At 38.9% G+C, this 24818-nt stretch overlaps 1 protein-coding gene across 2 annotated transcripts in view; it reads right to left on the bottom strand.

Annotated features, from left to right (window-relative positions):
- Nucleotides 1-24818, bottom strand: part of rbfox1 (RNA binding fox-1 homolog 1) — a 239676-nt gene that overhangs the window by 16159 nt on the left and 198699 nt on the right. The window contains exons 10-11 of one of the 2 annotated variants that reach the window (XM_048609488.1): nucleotides 20409-20473; nucleotides 12497-12549 (exon numbers count right to left, since the gene is read on the bottom strand). In XM_048609488.1, coding sequence (XP_048465445.1) covers nucleotides 12497-12549; nucleotides 20409-20473 — 118 coding nt within the window. The remainder of the gene's footprint in view (nucleotides 1-12496; nucleotides 12550-20408; nucleotides 20474-24818) is intronic. The other variant, XM_048609487.1, reaches the window with a different exon arrangement.

Below are 24818 nucleotides of genomic sequence, written 5' to 3'. Positions count from 1 at the left end.
CATATGGCAAACTGCCTGAAGTTGTCCCAATCTGGAGGAATTCCGAGGCAAGGATATGGGACAAAGGGGCAGCCTCTGACAACCACACCCCAGGCCTTGTCTCCAGTCTACTTGAACTCCCTCATCCATGACCTGGACCTCATGACAAAAAGGTTAAAGATAAAAACCTTCTTGGGGCTAAATCAGCTCTGAGTAGCATTTGACTGATGGACTTTAGGACCTAGAAGCTGCCAGCCTTATGGTCCCCCAGGTCGTCGGTGTCAAGAACCTAATAGGGAGGGGGGAAAAAAGCAAAAGAACTGTGGATGTTGTAAATCAGGAATAAAAACAGAAGTTTCTGGAAAAGCTGAGCAGGCCTGGCAGCATCTGTGAAGTGAAAATCAGAGTTAATGTTTTGGGTCCGGTGACCCTTCCTCAGAACTGAGAACAGAACCAAGGAAGCGTCACCGGACCCGAAACATTAACTCTGATTTTCTCTTCATAGATGCTGCCAGACCTGCTGAGCTTTTCCAGAAACTTCTGTTTTCGTTCCTAATAGGGAGGAAAATTCGCCCTCGCTCACTTCTCCGCTCTTAATGAGCAATGCCCTCACCTAATGGAGGGCAATTTGGTGAGCTCTCTCAACATGCTAGTCACCACCTAATGCACAAAATAAATTGGAAAATCCTAGTTGTGGTTTATCTTCTCTCATTCTCACACCCAAGGCTGAGTTTAAAAGTGCTCACTTTTGTAGCAATGACAATCAAATATAGATGTCAAGCATCAACTAATTCTAGACTAATGTTATTGGGCGACAAATCAGATACCAATAACAAAATCTTGCACAAATAGCACCTGTATATGAATTCAACATCTTTGGTAAGTACAATGAAAACTGAATACAATTATTGCTTTGAGCAATTTGTGCCAAATCCCCTTCACCTCCCTACTCCCGAGGAAAGGTCAAAGGTTAAGGGTAGGTGACATGATTGGGTGGGAGGGTGTGGGCTGGAGTTGCTGTCACCTTCCCACCTCCCTCCAGTTCACTTAGGCCACAGATGGCCCTCCTGCCCACACACCCATTGAAATCCTTCAGTTGTTCGACCAGCAGCTGGTGGATGAGTTGGGCAACTCACTGTTCAGAAAGGCCATGCAGCATGTCTGTCATGTTTTCCTACAGCCTCCTAGGACAAAGTCCAGCATTCAAAAGAACTCTGTGCCTGAGTCAGGAACCTAGCATTGGGAAGGAGAAGCCAACTCCCTGCCCTTGATGCTAATCCCCTTCTTCTAGATTGAGCCTCTTCTCTGACAGCCCCATCCTAGCCCACTTACTTGTCTCCAGAGGATGCTGATCCCTGGGCGGTTCCCATTGTAGCAATGACAGCAACTCCTTCTCCCAGACCATTGTCTGTACTGTACAACTGTTGGACTCTGGGCAGCACCTCATGGGTGAGATTCCCACCCTATTGAGGCCTCAATTCAGTTTGAGGCCCGATGCTGTCCAGGTAACTGCCTGATTCCCTCGCAATAGTGTGCCCTTCTATGAAGAAGCAACAGGAGGCAGGACTCATGCTGCCATCACTAAATTCAAGCCTGGGTTTTTTGAGCTTTTTTTTGTTGACCAAATTTTAATTTCATTTTTGTCTCGTGTTAAAAACAATTAAAATCCCACTGACACATTAATGTTCCCTGTAGTTTCCCAGCACTATATATGGTCCATTTGGCATTGCACAGGCTCTTTTAAGATTGCCATTTGACAACACGTGTGCACATCTCAGTGATTTTGTGCACAACATGTTTGCCCCCTTCATGGTACGTTCTGGACTGCCTGCACATCTCTGAAACACACAGGGAAAGTTTTTACACAGGTCCTTATCAGAAAAATGCAAGTCCAATAAAAAGGAACTAGACCATCAATCTCCAACCTGTATTTTTATGAACAAAAGTTAGCGTCGGGGAAGTGGACTCACAGTATTTGGCTGTGACTGCATAGGAAAGAAACAATTGAAGCTCCGAGGGTCATGGCAGCACTGCATCGTAAGTAGAAGCACATGATATTTATTGGTATTTTTAGCATACACATGATTTTTAAAATATTCCATTTGGTGGGCTTTTAACATTCAGTCTCTCGAAACAGAATCCTCTGACCAGAACTGGTTATCAACTTACATCTGTAAATTTGATTCAAATATGTTTTATAAGGAATAAACAATTCTTCTCTAAGAATGCCAGAATCATGAAATGATTCCATTTCTATTCTGTTCAATCTCTTTATGACGCTAATCACTTTTTTTCCTTCATGTCAAAAAAAAATTCAGAATATTCAGAAATACTGACATTTTGGTAGTTACTTTAGTCATTAAGTAAAAGTTACAAACTAATTGTTAGGTGAATATATATATTTCTGGAGTATCATATTCACTGTCGCATTGCAGTCGCATTGCCAAGTACCAATGTATTGTTCTATCTGGTGCATTGGGAGATGTGTAAAATAGACTCAATGAAGCTCCATCATTTTGAGCCTAAAATGTGAGTATTTCTAATTTATAGGAAGCAGAAAATATTACCTGGTGGCAGAGGGTACCTTTGAGTAAAAATACAAACATCAAAGAAATCTGATCCTCAATTAGTTTGAAAAATCAACCTGAATTTGTGCTGTCCAATGAAAGTAAAACTGAGTGAATTGGACAAAACAAAATGGCTGCCCTTGCTTAAAGAAACATTTATAGAAAATTGGGAAGCTCACAGTTCATAGTACATTTGAGTAGTTGAGTTCTGATTGGCATTCAGTAGCTTTCCAAAATGCACCAATGAAGAAGAAAAGTTTAGTTACATCCTCTTTGTTGCCAGGAGAGAAAGGATTAAATGTGTTTGAAGCTGGGAGCTGAATGTAGAAAACAGCAGAAACTCATGCAAAATTTTGAAGATAAATCAGTACATATTTCCCATCAAATTCACATCATAGGATTTACTGAAATGAGTTTCAAGGCCTGATGTAGCAATAATGTCAATAATTCCTTCACACAGAATGTGAGAATGAGAAGTAAAAGAAACCAAAATATCCGTAACACACCAAGGTGGTTGATGAATCATAGAATCCCTACAGCATGGAAACAGGCCCTTCAGCCCAACAAGTGCACACCGGCCCTCACAGCATCTCACCTCGACCCATCCCCCTATAACCCACCTCATCTACACATCCCTGAACACTACGGGCATTTTGCATGGCCAATCCACCTAGCCTGCACATCTTTGGACTGTGGGAGGAAACCCAGACAGACACAGGGACAATGTGCAAATTCCACACAGATCCAAGGGTGGAATCAAACCCGGGTCCCTGGCGCTGTGAGGCAGCAGTGCTAACCACTGAGCCACCATGCTGAATGTGAGGATCTAATTGACAAAGAAACCAAGTGCTGCAAGAAATGGTTGGATGTGACATTTCTCTCTGAAAAAATATTCACAAAATTATGATGATCAGGAGCAGGGTATAAAGTAAGCTCACTAACATTGGCTGAAGATTGATTAAGGGGTACAGAGTAACATCAACCCTAACGTTGAAGGTTTTACCAGAAAATTTGAAACAGAATGAACACCCGACAAAAGGCACTTTGAAACTGAGCATTGTCATGGTAATGGCATGGGCGGGGGGTGGATGCAAACTGAGGTTCGACACGAGGGACAACCCAAATCAGAGAAATGGTAATAACAGAATGATGTTAACTGCATATTGTACATGACTGAAACAGACAGTGTTGTTATCCTGGGTCGAGCAACTGTGAAAAGCAGCAACTTACCTCAGTAAATCTTGAGGTAGAAAACTCTAATTACCCATTGGGGAGTGGATGTAACACTACTGACACTGAGTCAAATTAGAGATGAGACCAGCAAAGATGAAGAATTACAGATACTCTCAGCTAGTGATCGATGGATGATCTGTTAAGGTGATAGCAAACATAGCCAGCTAAACGATATATCACGGATGACACCTCACTGGAAGATGTTATGCTTGCTGGTTCTGGAATAATCAGATCCAAAACGATATAGAAAGAACTCCTTCACAAGATAAATGAAGCCTACTTGTGAATGGAGAAGTGTAAGCTCAGAGCCAGATTATCTGTTTACTGGATAGCATCAGCAAAAAAAACATTGAAAGAATGGCTTCTATGTACAATGTATGCCAGATAGATAAAGGTACGCTCTACAAAAAGGTAATGACAGTATTTAAATACCACACTGACCGTGGCAGACAATAGGAGATCTGTTCTCAACAAATCAGGAATAGTATCTTGCAGGCCCAAATTGTCCAAACTGATTCAGAATCTATATCTTCAACGTAAATCAGCCAAAGTGACCTTCTCAAATGAGTATAGTGAAAAGTTTATAAGTTACCACTTATGGTGCCATCTCAGGCACAAGGTACCTAGGTACAGATTCTTCAGTGCAAGTTCTTTGGAAAAAAGAATTCGAAAAATAAAGAAATAAAAAGTCCAGCATTGCAGATTATACAAATAAATTAGAAAACGACAGAAATAAAAAGTTCAGAACAATGGTCCTTCTAACCCAGTCCACACTGGCACCTAGCTTCCAGTCTGCGCTGGGCCTTGACTCCAGACCACGCTAGGTTTCACCTAGAGGCTGGGAGACTGCTCTGGAATCACCTCGAGACCGCAGATCCACACTGAGGCCATCGGGCTGAAAGAACACCACAGGCTGCTGAAAGACCAGCATGCCAGGTCGAGAGACCGTCATGCTAGACCAGGAGGCACCAAGCTGGGCAGGGAGACTGCTACGCTGAGTCTGCGCTAAGGCCAGGAGTCCAAGGCCGAGAGTCCAAGGCTACGCTGAGGCAGGGAGTTCAAGGCCAAGAAGGAAGAAGAAATAAGAGGAAAAAGAAATAGAAAAGAGAGAAAAAGAAGAAACAGATGGAATGGTCAAGCTCTAGGTGAAGTGTCCTACAGTACTGCCACTACATTACCTGACTTACCACGGTGTATAGAATGGCAAATTCAATTTCAGAAGTTGCTGGAAAAGCTCAGCAGGTCTGGCAGCATCTGTAAAGAAAAAGAATCAGAGTTAATGTTTCGGGTCCGGTGATCTGTTTTGAGGAAGGGTCATCGGACCCGAAACGTTAACTCTGATTTTTTTCTTCACAGATGCTGCCAGACCCACTGAACTTTTCTAGCAACTTCTGCTTTTGTTCCTGAATTACAGCATCCACAGTTCTTTTGGTTTTTATTTGGCAAATTCGACTTGTCAGGAGAACTGTAAAATATGCAGACAGATAAAGGAAGATCCAAACCACGCCTTGTCATTCAATCTACACGGCTTCAGGCTGACCACAGCATTGTCTGCTGTTGTATTAACAGGAGTATCTCAACACGATACTTTCTCCAAGTGACCAAGAAGCAGTAAGACAACAACTCACTGGACTTACAACAAAGAGGAGGTCGATGCTTCGAAAAGAACACCACTAGTTGTTAAAGGAGGTACAATGCAAGTATAGGATCCAGTCATGAAAACTTGCAGCCCAGCAAAGGCTGTGGGTGAAAAGAGACTTAGAGGTCATACGTGTTTGAGACTAAAACCGGTAACTGAATGAGAAGAACCAGGGTTTATACACGACCTACACCTTGACGTGGAAAAGGACCTTCAAGAACACCAACAACCTCACTAATCAACACAACAATGGCATCTCCAACGACAACATCAACAACATACCAACAAGTGACACAACGTTAACAATATCATACACGTTTGTACATCAGGAGCAACAAGCAGAATGTTGCATCTGCAGCAAGCCAGCTCACCATTGAGAGAGCTATTCCCAAACCTACAATGTGGAGATGCAACATCCTATCACCAAACAGTACCATAAATCATGTTTTTTGCTGCAATCTATATAAGACTATAATAGGGTTCATTTTACTCATGCAAGTTGTCAGTTGTATTGATAGAAAGGTTTTTTTTAAAGAATGAGGGGTATTGTGTTGTTATATTATTTGTAAAGAACTAAGAACTAATTGTTATATCTGAATATATAACGTATCTCCTGCAATGTCACATTTGTTTTTGCATTAGAGTTATGTGGTTATCAAACAATATATCAGTCCACCAGTCACATGGAGAGATGCAAGGAATGCACATGAAGAAGATGTGTTTTGCATCTGCAGTTTGAGTATTTATAACATATAGGAACCAGAACAATGGTGTCAAACCCTCAAATTCTGGTATTCTGGTTCATTAGAAACCACACATATGACCAAAGTTGTGCCTCAGGACCCTTCTGTTGCACCTACCTATGTCTGGGAATTTCACGGGAACTCTGAACTTATAGTGGGCAATACCCTGGTCCCAGGGACTCTCCAGAATTATGTCTGACTCTGAGGGAGAATCAGGGACTTCAGATATTTCCACAGTACTTACCTGGATAGTCACCAAGGAAATCATTGACAGAAAATACCTAATCTATTAGGTAGATCCAATTCCTGGATAATTCAGGAATTGATACCTCAATAACTCCCACTCACCATCACAGCCCAAATTCCACTATCAACTTCCCAATCAAGGTCTGCCCCTGACCCCACAAATATGGACAACCTTCCCTGACCACCACCTCTGTGCTGACTAGCTCCCTGATCACCCCTTTTGATCCCAGAAATGTATCTCAAACTACCCAAACACCAGCCCCTGACCTGATGACTTCAACTCTTACCACAACCACTTGACAAACACCCACCTGACATGACCCAACTAATGCCCCAACTGCAGTAGCCTCCATTACGCAGTTACTCCTCAACCACTCAAATACCCACAATCCACTTACCTTCATCATCCAGCGGAGATACTTAACTACCTCAGCTTTTTACTCATACTACCCAACTTCTCCTAATACCTTACACTTCCTCATAATCCACCCGTTTTTGAGAACAACCTTCGTTTTCTAGCCCTTCGCACTTCTAAAGACAAACTCAAAACATTGGCTCTGTTTTTCTCTCTGTACAGGTGCTGCCAGAGTTTCTCCAGCGGTTTCTGTTTTGAATTAACCGTGCTGGCCACTTCACCCACCTCCCAATTCACTCGTCCATTCGCTAACAGTCAAAAATCCGACAGTTAAATTTAGCGTCTGATAGCTAGTGCTGTAAAAATGAGGCACGCCCTGTTTCCCCTTTACTCTACACTGCTTTGATGAGGTTCCTTGACAGATGCTGCACTCCATGTTTCTTGTGAGCCAAGCTAAGAAATGCAGAGCAGTACAATGTAAGGCAGGGAAATTTATAAAGTCATACAGCATGGAAACAAACCCTTTGGTCCAATTTGTCCATGCCGATCAAGTTTCCCAAATTAATAGTCCCACTTTCCTACATTTGGCTTATATGCCTTTAAACTTTTCCTATTCACGTACTTATCTGAATGTCTTTTAAATGTTGTAACTATACCTGCATCTACCTCTTCCTTTAGCAGTGCATTCCACATACAAATCACCCTCTGTATTTAAAAGTTGTCCCTGAGGTCCCTTTTAAATCTCTCTCCTCTCACCTTAAAAATGTGGCCCTTAATTTTGAAATCCCGCACTCTAGGAAAAAGACCTTTTCCAATCACCTTGTCTATGCCCTTCATGATTTTATAAACCTATAGAACATCACCCCTCAACCTCCTAAGCTCCAGTGACAAAGGTCTCAGCCTATACAGCCTCTCCTTATAACTCAAACCCTCCAGTCCCAGCAACATCCTGGCAAATCTTTTGTGAACCCTCTCCAATTTAATAATATCCTTCCTGGAGCAGGGTGACCAGAATCTACACAGTACTCCAAAATTGGCCTCACCAACGTTCTGTACAACCGCAACATAATGTTCCAACTCCTATACTCAATGAGCAATGAAGGCAAGCGTGCTAAATGCCTTCTTAACCACCATCTGCCTGTGTCACAACTTTCAAAGAACTATGCACCTGAACCCCTAGGTCTCTCTGTTTTACCACACTACCCAGGGCCCTACCATTAATTGTACAAGTCCTGCCCTTGTTTGCTCTCCAGAATGCAAAATCTCGCATTTACCCAAATTAAACTCCATCTGCCCGCCTTGGCCCAATTGATCAAGATCCCTTTGTAATCTTAGATAACCTTCTTCACTGTTGACTGTACCACCAATTTTGATGTCGTATGAATGACTGAACATTCCTCCTAAATTCTCATCCAAATCATTTACATAAGTGACAAACAACCGCGGACTCAGCACCGATCCCTGTGGAACACCACTGGTCACAGGCGTCCAGTCCGAAAAACAATCCACCACCACCCTCTGTCTCCTACCATTAAATCAATTTTGTATCCAATTGGCAAGCTCTCCCTGAATCCCATGTGATTGAACTTTACTAATTAGTCTGCCATGCGGAATCGTGTCAAAGGCTTTACTGAAGTACATGTAGACAACATCTACTGCTCTGTCCTCCTCAATCTTTTTGGTTATGTCCTCAAAACGTTTGACAGACATGATTTTCCATGCACAAAACCATGCTGACTATTCCTAATTTCTAATCCTTGCCTCTCCAAATGCATGTAAATCCTTTCTCTCAGAATCCCCTCCAACAACTTATCCAGACATGACAATAAAAGGATATTATATTGTACTGATGTCAGACTCTCAGGTCTATAGTTCTTAGGCTTCTCCTGATGCTACGGAACTCGGGGAAATAAATAGTGATGTCTTGAAAACAGTCCACATTACAGAAGAGGAGTTGCTGGAGGTCTTAAAAATTATATTTAGGTGGATAAATCTCCAGGAACTAATCAAGTGTATCCTGGAACATTGTGGAAAGTTAGGGGATAAATTGCAGGCCCCTAACAGAAATATTTGTATCATCTGTAGCCATGGGTGACGTGCCGGAGGACTTTATTTCAGAAAAACTGTAAGTTTCTGAGCAAAGCAGTGTCCCAACAATGATGGCTGCATTTCAGAAGATCTGGACTTCAGTTTCTGCTCTCCTTCGCAACACTCGTTACAGTGGGATATCACAAAGAAGCAGAAATATGATGGGAGTTTAACTTTCACATTGCTGGTTAAACCAGTTAAAATGGAATTACTCAATTTCATGCTGTGTTCCCAATGAGTCCCATTGGAGCTACAGTGAACGTGGCACAGGGCTCTCCATTAATAAAGACATGAATGCCAATGTTATTTTAAAGGCTTCCTAAATGGGAAACCCACACCATTCTCTTAATGTGTTGGGAGGACAGCAAGGCCTCCTAAGAGAAATTAGTTAACGTTCCTTACTCATGGCCATCCAGGACTCTGATGTCCCTGGCTCCCACACAAAACAGTCATGAGGAACTCGCTTCCCAAGAGAGATTGCAGACTGGTGGAAGCCTTGCCTTGGTTCTGAAACGATTCTCTGGACAACCCAGTCTTCATTTCCCTTCACCAACCAGCTATCACATTCCACCAGAAACCAGATAGCAGTTGGCCAGTGGCATTTGAATAAGCTCCACGAGTTAAAAGCTGCCAGGCAACAACTACCTCACAGGATTATCGTCTGCTCGTGTGATCTTCCAGGCAGCTGTTAAAGTCAACCCTCCAAGCTAAGGATAAAATGTTGTTGCTGTGATCCAGTAATAAATACACAACAATGAGCAATGAATGTTCTAAAACATTCAATATTGGCTGAGCATGGACAACAATGGTAAAATGAAAACAAATTTAAAATGGACACCAAAACAGAACAAAAGAACAAAAAGCTATCAACAGATATGCACTGATTCAGAATGAGATATTTACTTTGACAATTCAGACATGCTCATGATTGAAAGTAATTTTTTGGCTCAAGTTTGTAGAAAATAACATGCATTCACAAGGTATTCACATCATTTCTGGGCTCAAGTTCTATTTTCTCTTTTCACACTTTGCACAATCTACAACTGAAGTCAAAGTACTAAGCAATTCTGAAATTGTTGTTCTTATGGACTTGATGTAATTTCCCTTCACAAACCTTTTTAGCAGGTTTCTATAGGAGCAGCTCACCTAAGCATGTCATGTGTTAATATCGGGAGCTTTGAAGTCCAGAGTGAACAAACCTTATATATTAAAATTTGAAAAACTGCTGCAGAATTTAAGGCAGTTTTTGTGCAATGGATTTAAGTTCCCTATGAACAATATTGGGATGGCTAAAGCTGATATTCTTCTTTGTTTAGGATACTCTGTGGCAATTTAAATCCTTGACCTTTTCTGTGGTTATTTTGACAGGCCAAGGCCTGAGTTTCTCGAGCCAAAGAATTCCCGTGACTTGGGAAAAAGTGCCCCAGACTGTCAGGTTTTCATTTTGGGCAAGGATGTCAGCAGGAACTGAGACTGCTGCCTTTCCCCACCAACTGCCAGAAAGCATCTACAAGTCGTTACAGGCACTGCTGGGCAGGCAGGTGGATTGTGGGAAAAGCCCATTTTTGTGCTCCAGCATTTGTCCCAGCTGCAATAAAAAGCTCTCCAGCCCTGACTTCATGTGGTCCCTCATCCTCCCACACAGTACCCATGACCCATCCTTGCCAACCTATGCAACTTTATGCCTATTGGATATTTATACCCATCAAGTCTCTGTCAACAACCAGAATAAAATAGCATACTCTGATCTTTACTAATACTGCACCCTCGTGTTTCAAAAGCCTAGCAGATCCTTTGTCCACTCCCTTGATAGCTTTACAGAACTCCTGGTAGTTCCAATCTGTTTGCACTATCCATGCACATTTGGTGCACTTGACCTCTCCAAAAGTTAACTTACCCCTTGAAAAGGGCACTCAACTTCTCCCAAAGGTGACTCTGGATCTATCTAAAAGGGTACCCTGCCTCTCTATAGGAGTAATCTATTACTAACAAAAAATTCCATAAACTTTAGACCTTCTTCTGATACATCTAAATGTAGAAATTGTGTTTTGGACATTCTACTAGTGACATTTGAATCTGATTGGAGGCAGGTGCACTTTAACACATACAGTTGCCTCTGCAAAGCACAGATGTGCAATATACAATATTCCCCCTTTCTCTCTTGTCAAAAGTCGTGAATGCCAGGCTCGAGGACAGGACTTCCAGATTTAGGCCTCCTGCACCATTGTGATTAAGCTGGGGACCCTGTCCCTCATAGTTTGGATATTTGGACAGTTCCAATTTAAGCTAGTCTGCCAGTTGGTTCCAGTTCTGTATTCAACCGACACAGATTGTCATTTCATTTTGGATAAATTATTCCATTGCTGTCTAATTCTAGAACACGTCAATGCTTTATTTCATCAGTATTTTACAAATGAGCAATGGGGTGTACTTAATCATTGCTTTCTGTTGAGCTACTGTCTTCAGGCTAAATTGGTTTCAATCATATTTGCGGATTCAGTGGCAATTTCAGAAGTCATCTTGTCCTCTTTAACAAAGTGCAAGGTAAATCTTCACTGAAAATGAATGTCTCAAAGGCTTTAGTTAAAAAATCATTATTTAGAGAGTCTCATTATCCACTTGTGGAAAGGCAGTGTTATCCTTGTGGGGAAAAAAAATCAAAAAATATTTTTGAATAATGTGCTGTTACAGTCAACATGAATAATGCAGACAAAGGAAATTTGCTGTTGTTCTCTACAATTCCTACTATTTAAATGCTGATAGGGAACAACAATACTTATCTTCTCAATTCAGTACATAAAACAAAAGAAACTGACAAAAGTCAACTATGTCGAGGTGCCAACCAAGGACACTATGCAAAAGCAATGAAGTCACATTGGATCAACAAAGGAGAGAGATGATGAATTTCACCATCTTCCCTGTCAAGCTATATATTATGCTATTAAAATTTCACTATAATGAAATTTTAATATCATCTCTCTCTGTAATTTATATAGAGTGACCTTTGCTATAGCTTATGGTGTTTACCAACAGCTTCACTGAAGAACTGCTGGAAGTGTGTTGTGCATTAAGTGCAGCTAAAGATAACAAGGTCAACATGAAAATTTCTCCAGATAACAGTTTTTTAAAAAATTGAATTTTTTTAAAATCGTAGACCAAACATATAATAGCTTACATTTAAGTTGATTTATTTATTAAGATGAACTCATGTAAAAGCTTGCCGCCCTTCTCAAAGTTGTGCTTGACTCAAAAATATAAGTCGTTACAGGTTAAAAACTTTAGCTGCAACTGGAAAAGTTCTACCTCGACTAATGAGGACTGGGAGTTCAATGCACACCCTCAAGGACAACTAAAAGTGGATAAAAATTGGCAGAGAAAACAATTGCTGAGCAATAATTATTTGGAATAAAGTTTCTAAACCAGTTTAGCTTTTCTATCTTCTAAAATTAAAATTCAACTATACTGGAGTCATCTGCATAGTACGTGAGACAGGGAGTACTTCAGTTCATGAATTTAACTGCATGTTGCAGGATCTGTAGATTGCTTGCTAAAAGTGTCCAGTCACTTCACATGTAAAGTACTGCAGGATACCACGACAGATATAAATACCACTGTGGATGCATCAAAAAGTATCAACAATTATTACCTGAAGAGGTGTTACAAGAAATTTCATCTGCTGCAACGAAGACGAACTGATTTCTGCAAAAGAAGATAAAATTGACAATACTGCTTGGTGACAGAGCACGTTTGACTGGAAGATGTGCTAGCTGCCCACTGATCTGATGTTTAAAGATGGGAGGGGATAAATTCCTTAATTAAATCAATGTAGGGCAAAAACTTTCTAAACTCAGTAACGATTTAATTAATTGTGAATTTTAGTTTGCTGAATGAATAACGTAACTTTAACCAAATGTCATAAAGTAGTTCCAGATATCAGTTTATTCTTTGATGGACATACCATGAAAAATGTCTTGTTTTGCACAGTAAATGTATTACCGGATTAGCATGCAGGGTTTTTAAATGATATTGGTTGCTTCTAATCTACTGCATAATAAACCTGTCAAAACAGATTCCAACAACATTTTGTGCTCAAAACATTTTCACAAATTTTCATGCAAACTGAAACATTGCAAATCTTTAAAGTAGAAATATTTTTAGCTTCTTGTTCAACAGCAACAGTTTTTATGAAACCTATAAATATACTTATTAAATTACACTCTTTCTATTTACAAATTACTGTGATAATTTTTTTTGGTTAATTTCATATCATATAAAATTTGAATTTTCATTTAAACTTTTTAATTTGAGGAGATTAATTTTTCTTTGTGAAGTATTATGATACTGCCAACTGTTCTTCAAAACTACTCATATTTAATATTGCATATAAATATCTTTTCTAATTGGTTTTAGGGGTCCAACGTGAATAACACGATTGCAATGAAAATGCTGGTCACTACTCATGAATTTAACTCTATCTTGCTTTATATTCCATGGGACTTTTTTTAAAATTAGCAATATTTCTCCATATCAAATTGAGCTTTTTCTTGAATTTATATGCCTCATGCTATTGAAAAATGCTTCACTATCACGTACAGTGGTAGTATAATCAATTTATACAAAATCTGAAGTTATGGGAATAGAGGTAAGATTTCAACCTGGAACAAAATTATTTGCAAATAATATTTATGTATTTTAACATCACAATGCACTTAGCATTTGTTTCAAAGTAGCTGGTTGATTATATTAAGTGATAAGGTAACTTAAAGTCTTAAATATCTAACATTTCCTTGGATTGAAATCCATGATTAACATTCCATTTTACAAATATTGACTACAACCTATGATTTAATATTGAAGCTAGTCTCAGAAAACCTTTTTAAATTATTAAGCTGATTAAATGGACAAAAGCATACATCAGAAAAGATCATGTAGAACATTCTACAGATTGAATACTTGCATTCCAACATTCCCCTATCGGTTTCTCAATAGCCAAAAACGAAGCACTTATTGCAAACATTTATGGGTAATTAGCTTCAATCTACACAAAATCATACCAACAGCATCTAAAAGCATACTGGTGTAGCGCATGCAAACTGGAATTCATGATACTGCATTCAATGTACAAAGTGCAAATGCATGGATATAGAAATGCAAACAGTCAAAGATAAATTTATTCAATGGCAAATATTTTGATCTAGTAGTTCAATGATTTTCAAGAAAGGAACCCTGGTTGCAAGCTATGATACACAAGCCAGTACACTGTACACAACAAAATGCACCAATCAAATCAAAAACCACCAGGCAGCCAAACAAGGCAAAAAATCCTTGTCCTGGGGCTTTGCTCAAGAAGCCACACAGTGAACTTTTGTGATGGATCTGTCAGAAGTGATACAGCTTTGCAGATAAACTGATTCATCAAGTGAATATGCACAGACAAAATGACAATCTATCCCTCTTCCCTGAGACCGATAAGGTACGAAAGGGCTTCAGAGTACTACTAAGTGTGAAATGACAAAGGGTCAGCACGAATCCTTTACAGTGCCTTTAGTACTTACACACTCTTCAATGAACATGCTTTCAGCACACTTGGTGACAAGATTTTAGCTATGCACATGCATTGTGTAATACATAGTAGCTTGAATCAGTTGTTCTGCTATTTGTGTTTTGTTTATAAAACAAGAGCAGTTTATCTTTCTGAAACAAGGTTTAATACATGTTAGGGATGTAATCCTGATAAATGTGTACTCAGTTAATTGTGTCCAATGATCTGTTGCTGTTTGATTACTCAAAACAAATAACCATTGGCCCTTGTTGCTCTTTCTAAAAAAAAACTAGTACTGTGATTTGTGACCATTTTGTTGGTATCAATTTATCATCTGTGCCACATTTCGTGCAATCTTATTGCATTCCAAAATCACATCTGATGAAACTCACTTGTAACAAAAAATTGCAGAAAATCGTAAAATAGTATTTAAAAAAAATAAATTAACAAAATAAAATAACGTGCTTTTTTTTGCATATTCAAGTATGCTATTTACAACGGAAGGCTTATTTTGGGTTCCACTCGAAATATACAATGTAAATCCATGACAACAAAATGCAATATAACATAATGTGAAAGAATAACACACTGTAGTTTTATATGCAGGCGTTATTGCATTCTAGGTTTTGTGCAAGCGTGCAAACAACATACATCTACCTTACACATGACACAAATGAAACGATGTGTGGAGTGACTAGAAAACAATAGTATACTGTAGTTTCATTGATTCAAAACATTGCTTACACAGGAAATTCTACGGCCTTAACACTCCTGAACCTTCCAAAGCAAAGATAAACAAGGCAATCAGTCGATTTAAAATGTCCTGATATTCATTGTAAGATCAAGCAACAACGCAATCCAATTTATACAACGGCAATTTAGTACTTTATAACCATCTTCCATTTTGTACCAGACTCTTAAAATATTATACATCTTTAACGTTATCATATTGCAATAAAAATGTCCTATCCATTCTGCATTTTAAAACAATTTACAGAACTTAACCGGCTATGACAGATATGTAATAAGTACTACAATCGTCTTATTGCATAACCCGCAAAGTTGTTCTTCTACTAATTTACAAGAGGCAAAAAAGAGGGAAAACACAGGGAAACTCTGCTAACGTACTTGAGAAAGACAAGAACAACAAACTCCTGGTTACCCTCAAAAGTTGACCATGAACAGCAAGGAAGCTCCATCACATTTGTCACACCAATGTAAGAACAGTTTGAATCAATCTTAAAATAAGCGTTGTTCTGCATGAACACTACAGGAAAGGGCATGTTGCATTTTAGGAGCGAGCACAAATAACTTCACTCAGGCTACCACCTTTAAACGCAAGACAATTTTCAAAAATAATGAAGGGTTATATACTGAATTTCTCTAAATTAAAAATAACAAAAGTTTCCATTTTAAAGTGCATTCTGTGATGTTGGTCAGCATACCTCAAAAACAAGAGTTAAGTGGATAAATGTTAAACTATAGCATGTCAATCAAACTTCCATCTGGGATCTGGAAAGTATTGATAAAGAAACTGTGTGCCAATTATAAAGTCAATTCTCTCATTCTCTCGTAAGAAATTTGAAAACAGAGATGGAAAGTGATGGTAGCATTGCCAGGATCGATTACTCCTGCTGGGAGTCTGGGAGACATGTTAGATGGCGTAAGTGTGAACACTTCAAAGGCCAATAGATCTACAAATTATGAAAGGCAGGGGGAATTTGACGCTTCAACTCTGCTGTGTATGTTTGGACTGTTATAAAAGATAGGGATCCAAATCCACAATTAATCTTTAAAATTCCTCCACTATAAAATGTTGAGCAATACATGACAGTATAAGTCTGTGTGGATAAGGTGGAGGATTTGGTTTAGTGCCAGACTGCCTCTAAATGAACAATAACAGACAAAAAAAAGATTAAGTCAAGCCCATGTTGATTAAAAGAACATTGTAGATAAAGTCTAAAACAAAGCAATCTGCCAATAGTTTGTCAAATGCCAGCATTTCAACTACTTAACAGAACAAATGAGTAAGGACACAACGACTAGTTTCAGTTATCTTCATATTTTGGGTGCAAATCTTTCCAAACATCCTTTTGCCTACTGTTTTATTAAATAACAACCTTTTTCCTGAATGCTCACAGAACAAAGTACTCACCAAAATGGAAAATCCAACTCTTGAGAAACAAGTGTGGTTTGATTGGCAGTTAGCCAAGAAGTACGCAGTAATTAGATATGAGAATGGTGATTTATCAGCTTCACATGGCTGCTGTATGGCATGTGAGCTGAGGACAGTAAAGACTGAATGAGTTAAAGCTTGAGTTTCCTTTGGAGTGAAATATTTAAATTATACTAACTCATTCTTTGGTAGAACATTTAAAATGTTTATTAGCAGAACTGATCACAACTGCAACCAGCACTGTCGACAATGGCCTAGATTTTAGTCTCCTTGCGGGGGCATGTTTTATGTTGGGGTGTGGTGGGGCAGCAGTGTAATGTAAATTGCATTTTTTAAACTGCTTTTCGTAACAAGGTGGGACTGGGAAGTGGTGGGGGTAATCCTGTATGCATCAGGACACCGCAATGCAAGATATCACTCACTCTTTGTCCCTCTCCCCCTTGGCCTCCAAGCTCCCTCCCCCCATGCAAGAATGACCAATCCCTTCCTATTCTAGAAACTAGGGCCTACCTCACTCTTCCTCATGGAGATGTTTGCAATCCCAGCAGTGTCCACCATTGAGACTGGCACTACTGGGACTGGTAGATCAGCTCATCAACCTTATAGGCTGGCAGCTCGAGGATGGGCCTTGCTTCCAAAGGGGCAGAGGGGTAGAAGTCTAGTCTTCAGCCAGTTGAGATCATTCCCAGCATATTGTTAGTGAGAAGCAGGCATTTTAATAATCGTTCATTTGGAACTTACTTTTCTTCTAGGAGGAGGGATCTGAATGGTACACATTACGTACCTCGCATTCCCTCGCCCAACTCCCTTGGAATCCACGCTTATGTAGCCTTCATGGACTTTTTAAAACTTATGCGCTAGTTCTAACACCAGAACAAGATTCAATTGAAAGGACATGATTTAAAGACTATCATCCATCAATTAACTCAATCTCCCTTTACTATTACCATCAGTTAACTGATACAACATAGAAAAAATATTGAATTATTAATTAAGTGTAAGCAAAACTACTGCAATCTACTATCCGGGGGGTAATCCTGATCTGAACAGGTGATCAACTTGAGGTTAGAACCAGATCCTGAAACAGCCCTCCACCAAACCTCATGCAAGAACAGAATACTGCACATTCTGGAAATCTGAGACTGCAAACAAAAAATGCTGCAAATATTCAGCAGATCTGGCAGCGACTGTGGTGAGTGAAGGAGAGCTAATGTGTCAAATTTTCATAGGATCTGTGTCAGGACATTGTGCTAGTGCAATTTAAAAGCTGTGGTTCCGGAAACGTACTTGGGATTCCAATGGCCTTGAAACAGTGTACAATTATCGCTGTGGTAGTGGAAGAAGGAAATGTGTTCCAAATAAAGGCCCCTTGTGTTCCTTAAGGAGCTTGTTAAGGAAGCTGACCAAAATGGAATTTAAAATTTTATATCTGCAAATCTCAACATTCTCGTGGACATCTGCACATGTTCATCATGGTGCCAAAAGTAAAGTTTTGTTGCCTTGGTCTTTGGATCAACTTGGAGCTAGCCTTGGGCTGTACCTTCATTTTTTTTTGTCCTTACATGGTCCCTCTTATCGTCAACAATGCTGCTGGATCTCTGGATCTGCCTTTGTTATGCTCCAGCTTCCGAGAAGCTCTTACTGCCTGTGATTGGAAGCTCTGGTTGCCTCCTGGCCAATGAAACCATTTCAGTACAAAAACAGCACTGCTGACTGCGAATGGGTTTGTGACCCAGCATTCTTCAAATTGTCAGGTTCCAGACCCCACCTGGAAACTTTGGTCTTATGCTTCAAATGTTAACTCTATTTCTACCTCCTCAGATGTTACCAGAGTTGCTACGTGTTTCCAGCAAATTTCCATTTTTAATTCCTCAACCAAGCCTACTGGTCTATGCCAATTTTGCTTTGGATCTCCGAAGACTTCCCAATAAATTTGTTTTCAAGCAAAAATATATACAAACAGATTGCTAGTTCTTCCAACAGTCAGAATGTGAATACGCCAAATGTGATACTAAGTCATAATGAGCAAGGTCAGTTCCAGCCTCTGCCTAGGTAGCAGAAACAAACTGTCTTAGACCCTGGGTTGGGGAAGAAAGAAAGCAAAATCATCCACAGTTACTGCTTCTGATAGCATTTCAGTGCTCCCTACAATCAAATGCATTTGTGTGGACTGTGGGTGAGGGTGGAAGTATGCAGTGATGTCCCTACAGTGACATGATTTTCTGGCCCTTACTGTCACTTGGTGAGGTACAAGAGATCAGTGACTACCCAGACAAAGCTGCTGCAAATCCAGAACCAGTCAAATTTGATAGCTTGAAAGTGACAGAGAAGGAAAAATAATCGCAGAAAAGAGAAAAACAAAGCTGTTTCAATTAAGTGAGCAAATACTATGTCATCTTTTATCAAAAATCAAAAATTAAGTTCATTTTGTCCTCTACAGAGGTATTCAATGACATTTCATCTCTTACATGGATGGCAAGCCATTCAATCTAACTGGTTTATGCCACAATTATTCTCCACAAGAACTTCCTCTCATTCTTCTTCATCTAACCTGAACAACATATTCCTCTGTTTATCAGATGTTTATCGAGCTAAAGCTTGTTTCACTTTCCATTAAGTATTTCAAAACACAACTTATCCTCATTGCTTGTGAGATTATATCATTCTGATGAAATAAACCAACTTATGCAAATTAATTTGGAACTATTAAGAAAATTAATAAAATTTTTGTTTTGGGAAAGACAATCAAATGAGGTGTGAAATATTAATCAAAAGAATGAAAGCTTTATCTGCAGGTCTGTTGGCGAAGATGTATTCATCTCCCCTTTTTTGCAGTATTGATTTGTAATCAATTGCTTCCTTTGGTGGCTCAGTACAGAGAACAGTAATGACATCCAGACCCGCACCAACTACCAGGAAGGGTGCAGCTTATTTCACTCGGGGTTTAGGTTATATGAAGCATTGACTATATTTCAGGGAGCGAAGAGTAAACCATAACTGAAGCAATACATTGTGAGAAGCCATCTACAGGACTGTCAGTAATAACTGAGGTCTGCCTTTTCTCCTTGCAGATTATGGGCGATGAGGTTGTACTGTATTTTTACGGTTTTTCAGGGCATTTTAAGTTACAATGGAAGTGGGAATGTTTGAAAACTCTCAATTTGCTCTTTGTGAGCAACGCATTCTGCTAAATTCAATTTAGACTGCGGCTAAACACTAAAACTCAAGCCAATTTGCTCTTTTCAACTTAGATTTCATTGAACCATTTTAGATTTTCAAGTTAAATTAAAGCGAGTCAAGTTCATTCTAGAAGGCAAATCAGTATTTTTTTTATTAGGATTTAGCAAACTCTTTCAGAATTTTACACAAAATAGCTGCAAGTTCAGAACCAGTCCAAATCAATGCTTAGAAAGTGGCATAATAGTTATCAAGTACATTGTAGAAAAAAATATTATGACTCAACCAAGTCAGAAGTCACATGACACCAGGTTGTAGTCCAATAGGTTTATTTGAAATCACAAACTTTTGGAACATAGCCCCTTCATCAGAGATACCCTCCAAAAACTTGTGAAACAAACCTGTTGGACTGTAACCTGGTATCGTGTGACTTCTGATTTTATCCATGCCAGTCCAACACAGGCACCTCTGCATCATGACTCAGCCAATTTAGAGCAGCCACGTTAACCTTAGAGCAGTGGCTTCCATAAAATCACAACTCAACAGTGTTATTTGTTTGAGCGATAATCCATTATTTACTGAGAACCAGTTCCTTATTTTTAAACTAGCATTGTGTCATGTAATTTACAATATGATAAATCCACAAAGGTGAGATTTCCTTACCTGTCGCTGTAGGCTGCAGCAGTGGCAGTGGCAGGTTGGGCATACCTGTAGGCAGTGTACCCACCCTGAAACAAAAAAAAGCAGCTCAGTCTATTTGCAATTTCAAAGTGCAGAATGCCCAGTATTTTAAACACTTATGGAAGCAAATTGTGATTTCTGTCTGAACTAATGATTTCATATTTGATAAACTCGATGGAATTTATTTGTCAGATGGAACATGAATTTGCAACTCTTCTTGCAGTAGGGTACATACAATTTTTGTTGCTATTTTGCCATAGCCTACCACATTGTTTGGCAAGTTAGATCTGGCCTGCAATTTTGTTTTTCAGATGATGAAGAGGATAAACAATATCTCAGCATTCTTATAGCAGTAACATATTCAAAGTATGAGAATTCTTCTTGGATCTTGTGAGACTGAATAAATGATTGGACTCAGATTTTCTTGACAAATAATGAATGCTCTGATACTTGATAATCTAAAATAGACACCAACATCTATTGGTATGCACATAAATACAAGTATTTTAAAGGACAAATCATATGGACAGTCCACTGATGCATTGCATTGCTGTACTAATGTGTGGAATCAATCAATGTTAGGATAGTCCTGTTTGCCTATTACTTCTCATGCACAGGATTCCCAATCTTAGTTCAGTCATTAGTGGAAGATATTGAGTAGGATACACATATATATTTCAGCTGGAGTAAAGCAAAAAGTCACTGGCAGAGTCTTCTATACCATCCCCATGTATCCCTGAACTGTTAGTTAAGTAGCAGAATTGGCAGAGTTCTGGAATCAGACATGGTCAGGTCAACTGCCCTATTTAGGCAAACCAAAAAGGGACAGGATATAAATTTTAAATAGGAAAGAAATATAAAATTCTTATTTTGCTAGGCTAAATGAATCATTTAATGGCATTGTAAATTACTTCTCGCTATTAAGTTGATTTATTGTGTCAAGCCTATGTTCATAACAGTTTTAAAATGTAATTTATTATCCTATGTAAAATCCTTGAATCTAAAATGTGTAAGTTTGATAAATTAGACATTCATTAAATCAATCTTTTAGGTTTAAGTGTGAGATGACACAGAAAATAATATCCAAAAATAAACATACAAAACAGCACCAATCCATGCTACTAATCTGAATGTGTTTTGTTGTTGAGAAGTGGGGACTGTATTCCTATTTACTTAATTTAGAGGCACACAGGTTTACTCTGCTCAAGTACAATGTATGACTTTGTACAAAGAGATTGACCACCTGCTGCACAAATGTTGAAAATACTAAAGGGTCCAATATATTCTCTCAAGATATCCCTAACATATCAATACGTATGTATTTGTTGGCTCTGTTAAAAAACTTAATTCGTGAAAAATATGTAAGTTGGATTTAGGTCATTCTTGTAGAAATTAGATTTTAATTAAACTAGCTCTTGATTTTTTTTGGAAGTTGGGGTAATTATACATCTTCAATGAAGCAACAGGACAAACAAATGCACATTCAGAATGAGTTGTGGGCAGTGATGCATTGATTGTCAAACTGTGAGAACAGCAGATCCTCCTGTTCAATGGGCCAGAATGTTATATCAACCATTTCTAAATGATCTCAGCATGCCAATTATCATACAGAATCCAGTCTCTATAGATAAAGCAAACACCATTTATGATCCAATTAAAATGTGGTTGAAAGTGGCTACCCCACTATCCTTTGGGACAGCCTCCTCACTGGGTATTCTTGCAAGTGCAGTGGAAAAGAAAAACTTAAAGAAGTCCTAATTACTAAGCTCTTAGCCATGAAATACCACCTGAAATCAACACTCATTCACAATAATTTTGCCACCATTCATCTCCAAGCTCTAGTTATTCAGTAACCCCAAAATGGTTAATATTCACTCAACATTAACCCTTCCTGCATTAACAACTGCCCCTTTTATCTCAGAGTTAGTAATATCATTTAACAGCAATCCGCATACAACACGCTGCTTTGCTTACTATCCAGGACTTCATACCTGCCGTAACTTATTGCCACACACAGGTTCTTGTTATACTACTCGATAATGAAACAGAAATATTGTTTGGTGTGCAAAAAAAATGAATAACCCCTGAACCCAATAAACCATTCCTTTTCAGCTTTGGATCTAATACTGAACCTTTGATAACCTAAAATCATACAAATTGTGTTTCACCAAATCAAAAGAAGGTGGGGTTTTGAGTTTTGAAGAGGGATTTCTGTGCCATATTCTCTTCTTGACATAAAAATATTTTCTTCTTGAAAGGCTTCAGAGACGTTTTACAAGGATGTTGCCACAGCTGGAGGGTTTTAGGTATGGAGAGGCTATTTTCCCTGGAGTGTCGGAGGCTGAGGGGTTACCTTACAGAGGTTTAAAAAATCATGAGGGGCATGGATAGGGTTTATAGACAAGGTCTTTACTCTGGGGTGGGGGAGTCAAAAATTGGAGGACATAGGTTTAAGATGAGAGAGGAAAGATTCAAGAGGGACCTAAGGGGCATCTTTTTCATGCAGAGGGTGGTACGTTAATGGAATGAGCTGCCAGAGGAAGTGGTGGAGGCTGCCACGAATTACAGCATTGAAAAGGCATCTGAATGGGTATATGGATACGAAGGGTTTAGACGGAAATGGGCCAAATTCTGGAAAGTGGACTAGATTTATCTAGGATATCTGGTTGTCATGAATGAGTTGGACCGATGGGTCTATTTCCATGCTGTGACTCTATGACTGTTCTGTTTACTAAAGTTTCACATAGTATAATTTCTCATAATCATCAGAGAGATGAATTGGAGTGGCTGAGAAGCCAGTGTAATTTATATTTTCTCATGTTGTCTGATGCATTTTTATATTTTTGTCAATTAAATCTAATCAATTTAAACTTGGAGGGCTGAGATTTAATTGTGCAATGTTGGAAAGAAATCTCAATGAAGACAGCTTCCAGGGGAAAATTCTAATGATACAAATTTCAGCATGATATAAAATGGATTTATTTTGCAAAGTACTGAAAATTAGATTATTTTGTTTTAATTTATTTGAAATTTGAAAATGTCATTGCCCTGAAGAAATGCTATCACCTTCAAATGAGCAGGTATTAGTGCTAAATCAAAGTGCAAACCTTGACTTAAACTTTATCTGAGCAATAAACAGTGCTAATTTAAATAATGGAGAAAAGTAATTTTAAGTCTCAAAAACAAAAAAAATCTAAAAGCTTGCAGAATCTTAAGCAACAATTAGGAGCTTTCCTGCTCACATGTCTCAAGGAGCAAGTGTCTTAATTCAACAAGTAACTTGGTAGGCTCCAAAAATGTACCACTATCAGAGCTTTGATATTTCTACATTCCCTTATATCTTCAGTTTGCAGCCTATCCAACTCCATACAACCTTCAGTTTTAGAACTGACAAATTCTAAAATTGAAACTCATCGATTCTAATTTGGTTAATCTGGCTCAGTTTTTTGGTGCAGTATACATGGACTGCCAGAAGACATTTGATAAAATGTCACTTGGCAGCTTGCCAACAGAATTAGAGCCCACTGAATAAGAAGAACAGGAGCAGCATGGACATGAAATTCGTTGAGTGACAGGAAACAGGAAGTAGTTGTGAGCAATTGTTTACATTATGGAAGAAGTTATAGAACGGAGTTCTCCAGAGATTAGTATGAGGGTCCCTGCTTTTCTTGATCTATATTAATGAGCAAGTCATAATCTTAAACTTGGGTAAAATGAAGAGGTAACACAAAATTTGGAAATATTACAAACTTTGAGGATAGTGATAATCTTCAAGAGGATGCATACAGGCTTGTGGAATGGGTCGTCAAGGGACAAATGAAATTTTATGCAGAGAAGTGCAAAATGATTCATTTTGTTAGATAGAATGAGGAGCGGATACATTAGAAAGTGGGTGCGGGAGCAAGGGGACTTTGGTATTTGTGATAAAACATTGAAGGTGTCAGAACAAGTTGAGAAAGGGTTAATTAAGCATGGAGAATTCTGGGCTTCAAAATAGGGGCATACAGTACAGAAAGACAAGGAGGTTATGATAAATATGAGTAAAGCACTGTTTCATTGTCGATGAGAATACTTTGCCAAATTCTAGGCACATATAAAAAGACAAGTGTGAAGGTATCAGAGAGGTTGCAAAAAAGATTTACAAGAATCATTCCAGGGATGAGGAACTTCAGTCACTTTGATGGGCTGGTAAAGCTGGGACTATTCTCCTTGGAGAACAGAAGATTAGATATAGGTATTCAAAATCTTGACGGGGCTGGATAGAATGGATATAGAAAAAAATGCTCGCAAAGTAGAAAATTTCAAAACTACAGGATACTAACAACCTGATTCACAAGAGAAACAGAGATAACAAGGTGTAGAGCTGGATGAACACAGCAGGCCAAGCTGCAT

This window comes from Rhincodon typus, chromosome 21 (assembly GCF_021869965.1).
Source record: "Rhincodon typus isolate 14 chromosome 21, sRhiTyp1.1, whole genome shotgun sequence".
NCBI classification, from domain to species: domain Eukaryota; kingdom Metazoa; phylum Chordata; class Chondrichthyes; order Orectolobiformes; family Rhincodontidae; genus Rhincodon; species Rhincodon typus.
This window is presented reverse-complemented; position numbering and strand designations above follow the sequence as displayed.